Source organism: Piliocolobus tephrosceles, chromosome 11 (genome assembly GCF_002776525.5).
Source record: "Piliocolobus tephrosceles isolate RC106 chromosome 11, ASM277652v3, whole genome shotgun sequence".
Lineage (NCBI taxonomy): Eukaryota > Metazoa > Chordata > Mammalia > Primates > Cercopithecidae > Piliocolobus > Piliocolobus tephrosceles.
In genome coordinates this window covers 37,546,134-37,560,103 of record NC_045444.1, presented here as the reverse complement: position 1 = coordinate 37,560,103, position 13,970 = coordinate 37,546,134, and the positions used below count along the sequence as shown (strand labels likewise).

Genomic DNA, 13,970 nt, shown 5'->3' with positions numbered 1-13,970 from the left:
TTAGTTAAACTCTTATTCATAGACCGTATTCCTTTTTAAAATATTTGAACACACATGCAAGTATTTTTGCTAATTTGGAAACAATTTGAAGGCTTAATTTAAAGGTTTTCCTAACTAATATTTCATTTCTCATTTGTTTTCTATGGTAATTTGATTTGATTTAAAATGGTACTAAAAAATTCACGTCAGTAGAATATAATTTTGAAAAATCTTATTTACAGAGTTAATCACTGTCCATTGTGTAAACTGATATTCAAAAAATTCATTATTTTACCTAAGAAACGGACAGACTTTAAGATGGTGAGTGCCAATAAAAAAAGGAAACAAAGTGATGCAGACTCTCAAGAAAATGCCATGTTTTCAGTCTCCATGTGGAACTTCAGGATATATTGGTACAGCCTGAGCTGGGAGGGTTGAAGCAGAGAGTCAGGCAGGGCCCAAATGAGGGAGAGCCTCACTTCCTTTTGGACAGGAGACAGCCAAGCCCTGGAATTCATGGTAATGAAGAGACAATGGTGGCCTAATTGGGAGTTGTGGTGCATTTGGAAACTATGGAGGTATTCATGTAGGGATTTTTCTTCTACCACATTCCCTGACTCCTATAGGCTAATTTCATTCTGGCCTAGAACTGTTGCATTAGGGCATCCAGTGCCCTAATTACCAATTCCAATTGTATTATCAATTTGGAAAGGCAAGTCCAAGGCCTTATTCTGGCCTACCAAAACTGGAGGCAACTGGATTGGTTCTGGAATGGTTCTAAATGTTTGGGTCCTTGTTCATGTGAAGCCCTCTGATCTACAGGACACTGAACCAAACCAGGTTTCTGAGCTGTACGCAACTAGACTGGACCTGCTTGGATGTCCACAGAATTGCTTTAAATCAGTTATTGAGTATATTTTGCTTTGTTCCCATTTATTGGACATTCAGGACATTGCAGACTTTAGCTATTACAAACAGGAAAGAACAGGAAAAACTGGTTATAAATTTATCTGAGGAATAACTGGTTATAAATTTATTTGAAATTTAAAAGCAACATAGTAGGAAAAAAGTGCCAATATTCTAGAAAATGGGCAAAAATGCCCAAGGGGGTGCAGAATTATGAGTTACAAATATAAAAATAGTGATTGAGGTGCTAGTCATTTTTGCCCAAGTGGTTATTCTGTTTCCTTTTATGAAATTGCATTTGTCCAACTTGTTCCCAGCAACACTGTGCTGTGTCCAGCACGGGAACAACCCATGGTGAAAGGCTGGCCCGGAACTTCCAATGTTGTTCTCAACTCCTGTACCCAACTCCCACCCAATGAGAAATCAGGATATAAGGTCGTTTGTACCAGGGAGAGAGCTGTCTGTTTTTCATACATCTTCAACATTGACATGTCCAGAATGAAATCGTAAAGCAGGTTCTCCAAAGTGGGTGGTAGGAAAGTGGTAAAGATAATTATAGGGGCAAATGGGTACTTTCTTCCATCTTTTAAACTCATGTACTGTCATTTGCAGAGATTACATATTTTGATATGGCTCTCGTTATTGTCTTTTAGCAAAACAGAAGCAAAAAGTGGTAAGTTGTGTTTCCTTTTTAAATCTACTGTTAAGGTTCCTATACATACATGCCTGCAATGCTCCATTTCAGTGACCCAAGTCGCTGTAAAATAAGGGAAGAGCCTCCTCGCTGGGGAATTTGATAATCATTTGTCGTTTGACCTGAGCATTATGAATGTTGTGGCTGTGAAGAGGCATGCTCAACCTCACCTTGTCACACGTGTCGAATCCTCTTTTTCAGACGGAGCACATTCCTCCTTATGATGTTGTGCCGTCAATGCGTCCGGTGGTGTTAGTGGGGCCATCGCTGAAAGGTTATGAGGTACAAATATCATCTGTTACTCTTCAGTTCTTGATCAAGCACCCAGGAGACGGTCGTGTTGCCGCTTGCTCCTCAAGGGTCTGTTCCCACGTGGGTCCTGATGGAAGCCAGTGCTCAGCATGGGAAGGCAGGGGGTACTGTGTGGTCCTCACAAGGCCCTTTGCCCTTTCTTTCCTCTCTTGGACACTTCTCATCTTTTATGTATTACATTGTTTAGAAATACCTCTCTCAAAATATTTACAATGGGAAGATCTGGTCAAAGATTTGCTGTGCATTAAATGCAAAGAAAAGGACTTTATCTGTCTTGACCATTCTCATTATTATTAGAAGTAATAGAGAATGAAGAGCACAAAAGGACAATCAATCTTCCAGCAAACCCAAACTTTTAAAGCCCAGAGTTCACCCTGCTGGGTTTTTAAGATGATGGCATATGCCACCAAATCCTTCTCTGCTTATTTATTTTAAAGGGCACATTTTAAAAAAGACCACTAAAAACATTCGTGCACTTTGGAGATTAAACAAAACCATGTGACAAGGAAAAGAGTAGAGACTTTGTTTCAGATGTTTGTTTTGACTTTGTGCTAGCATGGATTAAAAAATAGGTAGATGTGACATTAAATTCTGAAGGTGAGCAGCCTCCAGGGCACCATTCCCATCGAGCTAGGACAATGTGTGGCACATAGTAGGCACTCAGTACACATTTGCTGAATGAATTAATGAATCTCTTTCAGGCAGATCTAAGAATCCTTGCTCTCTCCCCCTCTTTCTCTCTTGTCTTTCTCTGAGTTGGAAATGTCAGAGGGATGAGCAGGAGGAGTGGTCTACAAAAATCCAGCCATGGGCATGGAGAATTTCCACCAACATGCACAAACTAGAAGGAAGGCTGAGTCCAGTGCTGGCCTCAATTCTCTAGCTGCTCCTCACTGGAGGCAGGCACAGCTCAGGCATGCCAAGGATGCCCGGCACCTGTGTACAAAGCCAGCCTGTTGTCTCCTGGCAGCAGTTCTATCCCCTAACGAGGGAAGAGGGAAGAGGGAAGAGGGTCTGGTGAACACTGCTGGTTTGTTCCTCAACACCCTGGAGGAGAACCAAGGGGGGTGGAAATTAGCAGTTGCACATGGTTAAGCATGAAAAACACCTTCCATGGTAACCTCCCCCAGGAGACGACTGGCGGCAATAAGGTCTTGGCTCATAGTGCCCTTCGCTCCCTCCTCTCTCACTTTTGACTTCTCTCTCTCTCTCTCTCTCTGCATGTGTTTGCCTCATTCTTTTTTTCTCACCTCTGCAAAGGTAACAGACATGATGCAGAAAGCCCTCTTTGATTTCCTGAAGCACAGGTTTGATGGGAGGTGAGAAATATAGATGTTTTTGTATTTTTATTTTCCTTTAACCAAACTTGTATGATAAATTGAATTGTAGATGTATGTTTGCAGAGATTTCAGAAGTTCTCTAGTTAAAAGTTAACTCAGTATTCTTGGGAAGAATATAATAAAAGAACTCTGAAAATATGAAGTATAACATTGAGTCCCCAATGAAGAAAGGACCAGGAGAAGAAAACTAAGCCATCTGTTTTATTTAAATGTATATGTCTTTATTTTCTCAGTTATTAATAATTTCATACCAAATGGTTTTTATTAAAAAATTAATTAAAATATATAGTATTTCTGATGAGTATAGTGGCTTGCTGGTCAAGCTAGGCAGTATTTGGTGTGTGTGTATATGAAAGTATAAATAGCAGTGTGTGTGTATAGCAGTGTGTGTGTGTGTGTCATGTGAAAGTATAAATAGTGTGTGTGTATAGCAGTGTGTGTGTGTGTATGTGTATGTGTGTCATATGAAAGTATAAATATCAAGTACTGAATTTTCTCAAACGAAGTGAGTGAGAATGCTTTTAATCATAAGCCTCCCAAAGTGATCATTTTGTAGGGAATAGTACTTATATGGATATTTATTATAGTTGAGGGTTTGTTTTTATTAGAAATGTCCTTGTTATTTTATTGATCTATTTTTTAATGTATCTTACTATGATCCATCAACAATATGGCTCAGACATTAGCCATTAAATAATTTTATCATATAAGTTTTGTGAAAAATATCTAGAGAAAGTTTCTCTGTTTTGCAGAGAAATGGTAAAAAGCCTGTAATGACTCAATTCTAAATATTAAGCTCTTTCACAATGCAGAATACAGTCCATGTAAAAATAACCACATGAAAAAACCTGAAGATTTATCAGAAATGTGGAAAATTTAAATAGTGTGCATCAAAACGTATGGGTAAATGCATCCAATTTATTGCTGTAGGATAGCGGAAGAACATCACATTCTTTATTTTTGAAGGCAGTAATTAAGCCACTCACTTTCTCTTTGCTAAATTATGAGAATGCGCTAAATGCACAAAATAATTTTAAAATGTAAAAAAAACTTCAGATAGAGTGTAATAAATTGGTATATTAATAATAAAAACAAACATGGTATTGCTTTAAATATAAATTGTATGCATTTGTTAAAAACTTTCTGGATAATTGGGTAAAATATTCATTAGTTTCTAGAACTATATAGAAAGAAAAAGTAAACTGAGATTTTAGTTTAAGAAACAAGAATACTTCTAGGTACATTAGTATGTAGGTCAGGCTGCCTTAATAAATAGACCCCAAAATGTGTAGTGATTCAAACACAATGGAAACTTATTATTGCGCACTTAACAGTCTGAGGCAGGTGTTCCTTGGCTGGGAGGGAGGATGGAGTTGGGGGAGGAGAGAATTGGGCAGAAAGTTTGTTCCCTCTGTCATTTGGGGCCCTTAGCCCAGGTATGATGTCTCTAGTCAGCTTGCCGGGCCTGGAGATAGAGCACGTTATTACTCACATTTCACTGGTTAGAACTTGGTTATGTAGTCATACTTATTGCAGCGGAGGCACTCTTGCAGTCCAGGAGGAAGAGAAGATAGAATTTGTTGAACCAGTAATAGCCTTCATCACATTCATCTACTGGACAAGGGCTTAATAAGAAAGATGTATTTATTCCATTTCACTCTCTTTAAAAAGGAAATAGGCAGATAATGAAGTAGCTTCAAATAAAATAAGTTAAAAGCCCTGAATCCTAGAGCATTGGAGTTGGAAGGATACATAAAATGTCTTTTAGACTAATCTCCCTTCTCCAACAACCACAATCAGATAGATAACCTGCTTCCGTTTGAAATTTTTGGCTATTGGGAATTCACTTTCTAAAAAGCATTGCAAAGAAACAGCTAAACTTTGACTTTGTGACTTAATAGGGTTGGTCTTGGTCCTGCTGTCTGATGCTCTGGCCTTAACCCTAACCCTCATGCAGGTCTCTGTGGATTGAAGGCAGCCAGCATGCCTAGCCCAGTCTTCTGTGTTCTTGGGTGCACATGCACGGTTCCTTCAGATATGTATGGAGTCACATGGTTTTAACCTGTGGAGCTGTTACCTAAGGCAGTTCTGAGCAGTGCCGAATCCACTGGCCCCATAACAGCCCTATCTGAGCAAATCCCGTCCCATAAGACAGCCTATGTTTGCATTAGATTATTTTGATCTATAACATACTGATACACAACAGCGTTGTTAAAGGTTTGCCTTCAAGAATGAAGAATCTGATGTTCTTCCTCAATCCTGAGGCCCAGAAAAAGGGAATTTATTTAATTGTAACAGCAGAGATTTGTCCTGAATCAAGTAGAATTGTCTGCATCCATTACTGTACACATACTATTGAAGTTGGTTTTGATAGAAATTGAATGCAAATTTCAATCTCAAGTATTCATGGGATCTGATGACGTGGCAGAGGGTCTAGAGGAAGAGCCCAGCAGCAGCAAAAGTAATAGCTGAAGAGAGAGACTTAGCCCTGGAGAAATCTGATATATTTCTCCAGCAGGGCTGGAGAAAGCTAGGTAAATATTAAAGGGGTGAGGGGTGAGAGAATGGACTTGATTTCAAATATTAAGAGGCCAGGCAGCAGGATGAACAATCATGAGTTCCTTGACTGAGTGTATGTGGAGACTTTGATAAGAAAGAAGAAATTTGCTGGTAGCGTCACACTGACTCTGACATGTCTTCTTCGTGGGAATATTGTTAGGTTTTGAGCTATAACATTGTGCTGCATTATGCTTTACCAATTGATACAAAGAGAGAAAAAAACAAATAGTCTTTAATTGAAACCAGCCAAGAGAACAATGAAAAGGAAGGCTTTAGCACAGTGACACGGCATAAACAATATGTTCTAATGGAAACCCACTCTGTGTTTCATGGGCTATGAATGCAGTGTGTTAGACAAAATAGGAGAAAGTCCTATTATTTTTTGGAAAGTACAAAGGAGGGATCTGTTGGCTACGAGGCTTTCTTCTTTCATCTGCTTTTCAGATCTTAGTAGAAAATAATTCAACAAATTGGATGAAAGTCCAACTGACTATTGCAGAATCATAAACTTGGGATTTTTTTGATACCTTAGAAATTATTTGAGTCAGTTTAGAGCTACTTATCATACAATTTTATTGCTATAGCTGCTATTGTGGGGCCTAACTGTGATACATGTAAGAAAAACACAATACTAGGCCGGGCACAGTGGCTCATGCCTGTAATCCCAGCACTTTGGGAGGCCGAGGTGGGCAGATCAACTGAGGTCGGGAGTTCGAGACCAGCCTGACCAACATGGAGAAACCCCTTCTCTACTGAAAATACAAAATTAGCCAGGCGTGGTGGCGTATGCCTGTAATTCCAGCTACTCAAGAGGCTGAGGCAGGAAACTCACTTGAACTTGGGAGGCGGAGGTTATGCGGTGAGCCGAGATCGTGCTATTGCACTCCAGCCTGGGCAACAGGAGTGAAATTCTGTCTCATAAAGAAAAAGAAAAACACGACACTAAATAGTTCCTGAGTGCCCTCTGTATTTGTGAATATCCACATGGAGCAATGATTCCTGTGCTGATGAGGACACAGTGGATACACAATGGGCATGGAGCTTCTCTCTTCATTTCACACCACAAATATTAATTGGGGATTACCCGTTTGGATGAGGTTTGTTCAGCTGGCTGAATCTACCATTCACAGGCTGAACAGCAAGCAGTCAAACCAGTTGCAGTTTGTTGACCTATACCAGTCATTTCAAATCCTCCCAAAAGTTATTACTTTAAGCTTTTGACAACTGGATCAGGTCAACTCTATGACATTTGTTGGACAATTTGTAACTGATAATGATCATGGCCAAAAATCTTAGATGAACATCATGTAATCTACACAGATAAGATCTCAAGCTAAAGGATGCTTTTAGCCAAAGAACACGTAAAGGGAAAAAAGGGCTTGAGAAAGAATTTGAAAGAAAAGAAGCTAAACATACAACTTAGGGAGACTCAAAGAGATAGTATTTATTAATAAAAGGAAATGGGAATAATTGGTACTATCACAAGGCAACCAAGCCATATAAGAATGAAGATAATTTCTAATTGCAGTCAACAAATGGTAAAAGAACAGCCACAACTTCTGTTTCGTAATCAATTTCATTCTTCTATGCATTCTTCCTACTGTTCTCTATTCAAATGCAGACTCAGAAACAGCCACTCAAACACCAGTAATAATTAATTGAACACTTTAGCGTCAAACTTGAATATTTAAATTAGTAGTTTTTGAGTACAACGTATCTGACCTGATTCTCTCACCCACATTTCACAGACTCCGGGAATGACAGAGTTCATGGTAGACTGCCCACTTTTGAGAGTAGGATATAAGGAAACTATTTCCTTCAAGTCTTTAAATCTCCAGTAATTGTTTGCCTTGTGTACATTATATATGGTTTTATTAACAGAGGACACTATGAATCATCATGTAAGAATGCACTTTTATATATCACCTTATTTGCTCTTCGTGGCAATCTCATGAGATAGTTATGGCGAAGCTACTATTACCATTTTATTGATTAGGATACTGAAGTCAAAAGATAGAATGACTCATGCAACTACCAGGAGAAAGATCCAGGAAGATACTCAGGTCTTCCTGTGCGTTTCAATTCTCCTGTAAGTGCACTGTTCCATTCTTTGGAACGCTTTTCCCTACTAATAGTAGAAGTTTTCAAAAATTATTATACTGTCTGGACTGCATATTGGATGTAGCAACGATAGAATACCCACAGATCTTACAGCTGTTATGTTACCAGTGTGGAAATACAGATTATTTTTTAATGAATGTGTTATAACTGAAAACAATATCTTTCCACAGAAAATCACAGAAAACTAATACTCACAGCTCATGATGGATTGCAGCAGTTAGGATGAATTCTAAAGTGGAAATAAGCAACAATGGGGGTTCAGATTTACTCTATTTAGGGAATGATGTTTGCTAGTTTTCAGGAACATTTGCTGCTACATCCAGTCTGCTGGGGAACTAAACTCCTATTAGTCTTTTACCTACTGGCCAGTAACTACTAACAGCAAGTCACAGAAAGTTTTCCAAGGGAACTTTTTAGAGATGTTTATCAAACAAGGTACATAGGAATGCTGAGACTAGCGGGTCTCAGGATAGCAAGAAAAGAAGTAGAAAGGATACTACTTTAAGTTAAAAATAGTGTATAAGCTAGATAGTGTTCAGTTGTGAATGTGATTGCTTTTCTGGAGAGCCTTTTACAAAAAAGAATTTTGAGTTTGGTGTCTGATTTTGATAATAGTCGGCATCTTTGCATAGAAAAGAGAAACTCCTATTTTGTCTTACTGAAGGTTTTCTAGGGCTAGGCCTGTCTTCTTCTGAGCTCTGTTTTATGCATGTGTATTTTTATTAATAAATAACTTGTATTAGCAAACTAACTTGCATTAGCAAATAAAATGAGAAAACATACCCTTTATTGTCTGCATCTTTCCCTCTATTTTGAAACATATGAAGCAGTTTTTTTCTGAATTTTTTCAAACTTTGGCTGTGTTTGAAAATAGCTTTGTAAAAGTACTTTTATAACTCAGAAAAAATAAATGTGGATCTGATGATAATCTCTTCAGATTTGAAGAACCAAGAGTCTCTTATCTGTATAGAACTAGAAAAATTTGATTTTCACTTAAGCTGAATAGAATTCAACTTTCTGGGTTGTTGGGTCCTCCAAAAATCATTAGTCTAGAAAGTTGAATTATGTCCCTAAACCTAACCATTTGTCTCTCATCATATATTTGGATTGCTCTGAAACATGCCTGTATGTTTCTATCCAGCAGCTCCATTCTTAAAACAAATAAACCAGCAACCCAAAAACACAAAAATAAACACACATTGCCGGGCATGGTGGCTCACGCCTGTAATCCCAACACTTTGGAAGGCTGAGGTGGGTAGATCACCTGAGGTCAGGAGTTTGAGACCAGCCTGGCCCAATGTGGTGAAACCTCGTCTCTAGTAAAAATACAATAATTAACCGGGCGTGGTGGCACATGCTTGTAATCCCAGCTACTTGGGAGGCTGAGGCAGGAGGATTGCTTGAACGTGGGAGGTGGAGGTTGCAGTGAGCTAAGATTGCACCACTGCCCTCCAGCCTGGGTGACAGAGCGACACTCTGACCAAAAAGTGAAAATTAAATTAAAAAAATAAAACTACACAAACCCTATTCTGGAAAGGAAAGGAGCTGCCTATGAAACTTCATGCCCGAAAGCTGCAGTGGCCAACTGGAGTAATGGAAAGTCAGGTGTGGGTTTACTCTACCTCAACTTGATTTAAATTCTTACTATCTCAGAGCAAGGCCAAGACTGACTGTGCATCCGTGCTTGACCACTTGACTCACATCTGGAGATTCGGGCTTGTAGAACGTTGAACTATAAGAGAATGGTGGAGTCAGGTGACTTGGCACTGGCCCGATGCCCAGGGGCTGGTTTAGACCTGAGCTGTAACTAACCACGTGCAGCTTTCTGTGTGTGTCTCAGTTTCCCTCTTGGTAAAATGAAAAAGTTGTTACATCAGTGTTTTCTAGCAGTTGAACAGCTTTTTTTTTTTTTTTTTTTTTGAGACAGAGTCTTGCTCTGTCGCCCAGGCTGGAGTGCAGTGGCGCGATCTCGGCTCACTGCAAGCTCCACCTCCTGGGTTTATGCCATTCTCCTGCCTCAGCCTCCCGAGTAGCTGGGACTGCAGGCGCCCGCCACCTCGCCCGGCTAGTTTTTTTTTGTATTTTTTTAGTAGAGACGGGGTTTCACTGTGTTCGCCAGGATGGTCTCGATCTCCTGACCTCGTGATCCGCCCGTCTCGGCCTCCCAAAGTAGCAGTTGAACAGCTTTTTATAGTGAAATCATATATAAAGCCTTAATGTAGAAAACAGAAATGCAGGCGTGTTTACCTGGCACTGAGGATGGTGAAGCTGGAGCCCGCTGAACCGCCCTTTAGTCCTCAGAACAGTCCCTGAGATGTATCTGCAAAAACTCTTGGTTTCTGCGGGAGACAATTTTGAAGATGCATCAAATAATTATTAGGGTCTAACAGTTCTAAAAATTTAAGAATTGAAAACTTCCTGACAACCTACAGCATATAAACATAATGACACCGGCAAGCAGTACTTTGCTTAAAATGGCACCAGAACTTTTGCACAGACTGTTGTTTTAAAGAATGATTTCCAAACATCTGAGGAAAGGATTATTTTAAATTCTCCCCAAGGCTTTAGGTCACTGAAATCAGGTACAGTCTCCTGACAGTGTTGTCCCCAGGCAGGTATGAGATGACATATGATTCAGTAATTGTTGATAATTCTACCCTCCTTCCTGCTTCAATCCCCAAAGAGTTTGAAAACAGAAGAGAATGGGTGTACTGAGTATAAAAGGGGAGGGGTGCTACTTTCCTTGTCTCCTTTCTGGGAACCAAGCTGTGAAGATAAGAATGGAGAAAGGCTCATGGTGACAGTAACTGGCTTAAAGAGGCAAACTTTGAATTCTACTGGTAGATAATTGGAAATTGAGCAATCTCAGTTTAAAATAGTCTTTAAATTCTAAGTTGCAGATGTTCTCATTTGATAAATCATATGCAAATAGATGCCCCTCTGCATTTATTTGCAATGTCTTTACTTTATTCTTCACTTTTCTTTCTTTCTTTTTTTTTTTTTGAGACAAGGTCTCACTTTGTCTCCCAGACTGGATTGGTAGTGGCGTGATCTCGGCTCACTGCAGCCTCTGCCCCCTGGGCTCAAATGACCGCCCCACCTCAGCCTCCCAAGTAGCTGGGACTACAAGCATGTGCCACCACACCAGGCTAGTTTTTGTATTTTAGTAGAGACAGAGTCTCACCTTGTTGGCCAGGCTGGTCTCGAACTCCTGACCTCAAATGATCCAACCACGTCGGCGTCCCAAAGTGCTGCGATTACAGGCGTGAGCCACTGTGCCATGTCCTGCTTTATTCTTCTCTTGCATGACCGCAGGATACTTTCTGACTTAGCAAATCCTGGCACAATACTCACATTGCTCTCAACTAGAGTGCCTTATGACTGCCCGCCGTATGCATTCAAAGTCATATGCAAATATGCTGAAGAATCCTATGCATGCAGAAAAAATAAAACCATTTTTTCACATTTTTACAAATGAAGTATCCCTTCGGGCCCCTGGAGAATCACGTGTGTATCACAAAAGAATGCAACTTAGCCACAGACTGGTTGATTGTCTTTGGTAATCAAAATGAAGAGCGCTTCCCAGCTTTGACCAGCATCATTAAATGCCAGAGCAAAGCATTTGTAGTTCCTGAAGGTCTTGTTCAAGAGCAAATCAACTATGCATTGTGGCAATTTGTATTGCTGCTTCCTAGAAAGAGCATGGTTTATTTATGTTTTGGTTCCTTCCTGGTATGGTGTGTATTATAAAGGGAATTCAGCAAGGCAGGCCATAATGGAGGAAGAATGTTTTTAATGGAGTAGGTTTTTTGTGTGTGTATGAAACAGTTTAAACCTTCCTCCATTCTGCTCTGCTTGCATTCTGATACTAGCCAGAGCCTGTTTAAAACACTTGTGGCCAATGTTTATTATACTGTGGTTCCCCTGTAGTATGTAAATTGGTTATTAAGTACTGTGGTTCTAAATCACTTGGAGAGCCCCATAACATTTTTACTGGCTTGTTCTGTTCTGTGTTCCTATTCATAGGATATCAATAACGAGAGTGACAGCTGACATTTCTCTTGCTAAGAGGTCTGTCCTAAATAATCCCAGCAAGAGAGCAATAATTGAACGTTCGAACACCCGGTCCAGCTTAGGTAAGATGTTCAAATGTGGTACTTCTTCAAGCTGTGCTTACAGACCGGGCCGACACATGGTGCATTTGTGAATGTCTTTGTCAATTTGTTCCCCATTCTGAATGTGGGGAGCACTGAGTACCTGAAGAGAATGCTAGCTATGGCAGGAAGGCAGCAGAGTCTTGCAGTAGCCGGAGCCTGCTGTCTCTCAGCTTTAGTCAATTAGCTAATTAATCTGGTGGGAAGAATCCTCAAGGGGCTTTCCTAGTCTTTGCCTGCCTAACCACATGAAACCACTCATCTCCACTTTGCTCAGCTTCTCAACGGGGCTAATGATATCTGTCATACCTGAGTCACAGCTGACGTGAAAGGAAACGAGGTGTTCAGCCTTCTGAGATCTTTAGAAGAAAAGCTAGATAATGGTGTTCTTGGTGTTGCAAATGGCAATGACCATTAGTAACATGCAGGGACTTTAAACATGTCTTTCCTGGGGTACCAGTCGGAAGGCATCCTAAAATTCCCCACGATGGAGAAGAATAAAAGACTGTAAGTGAGTAGCTCCATCCAGCCATAGGTGAGCAGGGCTGTCGAGGATGGAATCACCACCCACAGAAGCAAGTCCATAGTGCTGGTGAATTACATTGTTCATCTGGAAAGCCTGTTCATGGTCTCCACGATTGCCAAGGGTGGTGTAGTCCGCTCATGACTTACTAGGATTCTCTTTACATTCATATTCTGAGGGCAACTTGTTTTAACTAGGAAGAATAAATAGGGCTCTTCCATGCCTTTTTTTTAAAGGTTGAAATTAAACTGTTGAAATTAGCTCTATAGATGATAGAAAACTAAACAAAATTAAGATTTCCAAGACAGAGTGCAGCCCTAACATCACACTAAGAACCCACTGACCCTGAGCCAAAGATTGTACAATTTGTAAAGAAGGTACAAAGTATTATCTGTGTATTCCTGACATGGGATTGGCACATGATCATTGCTAATAAATGTTTGTTGGATGGTTGCTTTGTGAAGGAATACTAAACAAACCAAATAGAGTAGTGGTCAGTGCTTGTGAGGGGAAGATCCCAGCGATTAGTGGTCCCTTCTTTAGTCTTGTATTTAGAGCCTTCCACATGCAGAGGGAAACATGCTCAAAGGCACAGTATTTTGACCTTGAGAAGGTACAATGGCAATGTTGATGGTGAATCCTATTAGGTAATGACTAAAGTTAAATATCATGGGTGACAAGGACATTGTTAGGTTGAAGGTTTCTCAAATAAACATCAATTCCCTGCTCTCCTGTTTTCTACCCATTTTGTAACTCCTTATAGTGTCTTTGGCTTTTAACTACTCCTTCTTCTAATGTATGGTGAGAGGCTAAAAGATAATTAAAAGCTTAAGCCAGGTTGTCTGACTCCTTTAACCACTGACACCTGCTAAGGGCTTCACCCGTATTCACTGAAGTCATTCCTTACAATCCAGTCACCCACTGTCAGAGTCAGTGGGGTGGATGCGGGGGGGCAAGTTAGAGTAAACAAGAAGAAACAAAAGTATATCTCAGCTCGTGGTTTTTACCTTTACTCTTTAAAGTCATATACCCACAACCATTGGAGTTAATTTCATGGCAATCTGTTAATATTATTTATAATAACCACAATGTGATCCATCTGTGTGCTTGTTCATGCACATTTGTAGATTGCTTCATCAAATGTTTATTGAACACTTGTTATGTGCCATGCATTACACTAGACTTAGGAAATACAGACATATCCCACACACAGTATCTTACCCGTGGGCAAAGAGACAGAAGGGCAGATGGTTAGAATACCTGTGACAGTGGAATTATGAACAAAGAGCTAGGGATATAAAGAAGAGTAGGGGGTAGGAGATGTGTGAGAAGACTTCCGAGAAGTTATATTTGAGCTGGTTCTTCAAGGCAGGAATACACAA

At 40.0% G+C, this 13,970-nt stretch overlaps 1 protein-coding gene across 1 annotated transcript in view; it reads left to right on the top strand.

Moving 5' to 3' along the window:
• CACNB4 (calcium voltage-gated channel auxiliary subunit beta 4) overlaps window positions 1-13,970 on the top strand; it is a 282,837-nt gene that overhangs the window by 233,653 nt on the left and 35,214 nt on the right. Inside the window, exons 7-10 of the mRNA XM_023217441.1 lie at window positions 1,539-1,558; window positions 1,781-1,861; window positions 3,152-3,210; window positions 11,938-12,047. Of these exons, the coding sequence (XP_023073209.1) occupies window positions 1,539-1,558; window positions 1,781-1,861; window positions 3,152-3,210; window positions 11,938-12,047 (270 nt within the window). The remainder of the gene's footprint in view (window positions 1-1,538; window positions 1,559-1,780; window positions 1,862-3,151; window positions 3,211-11,937; window positions 12,048-13,970) is intronic.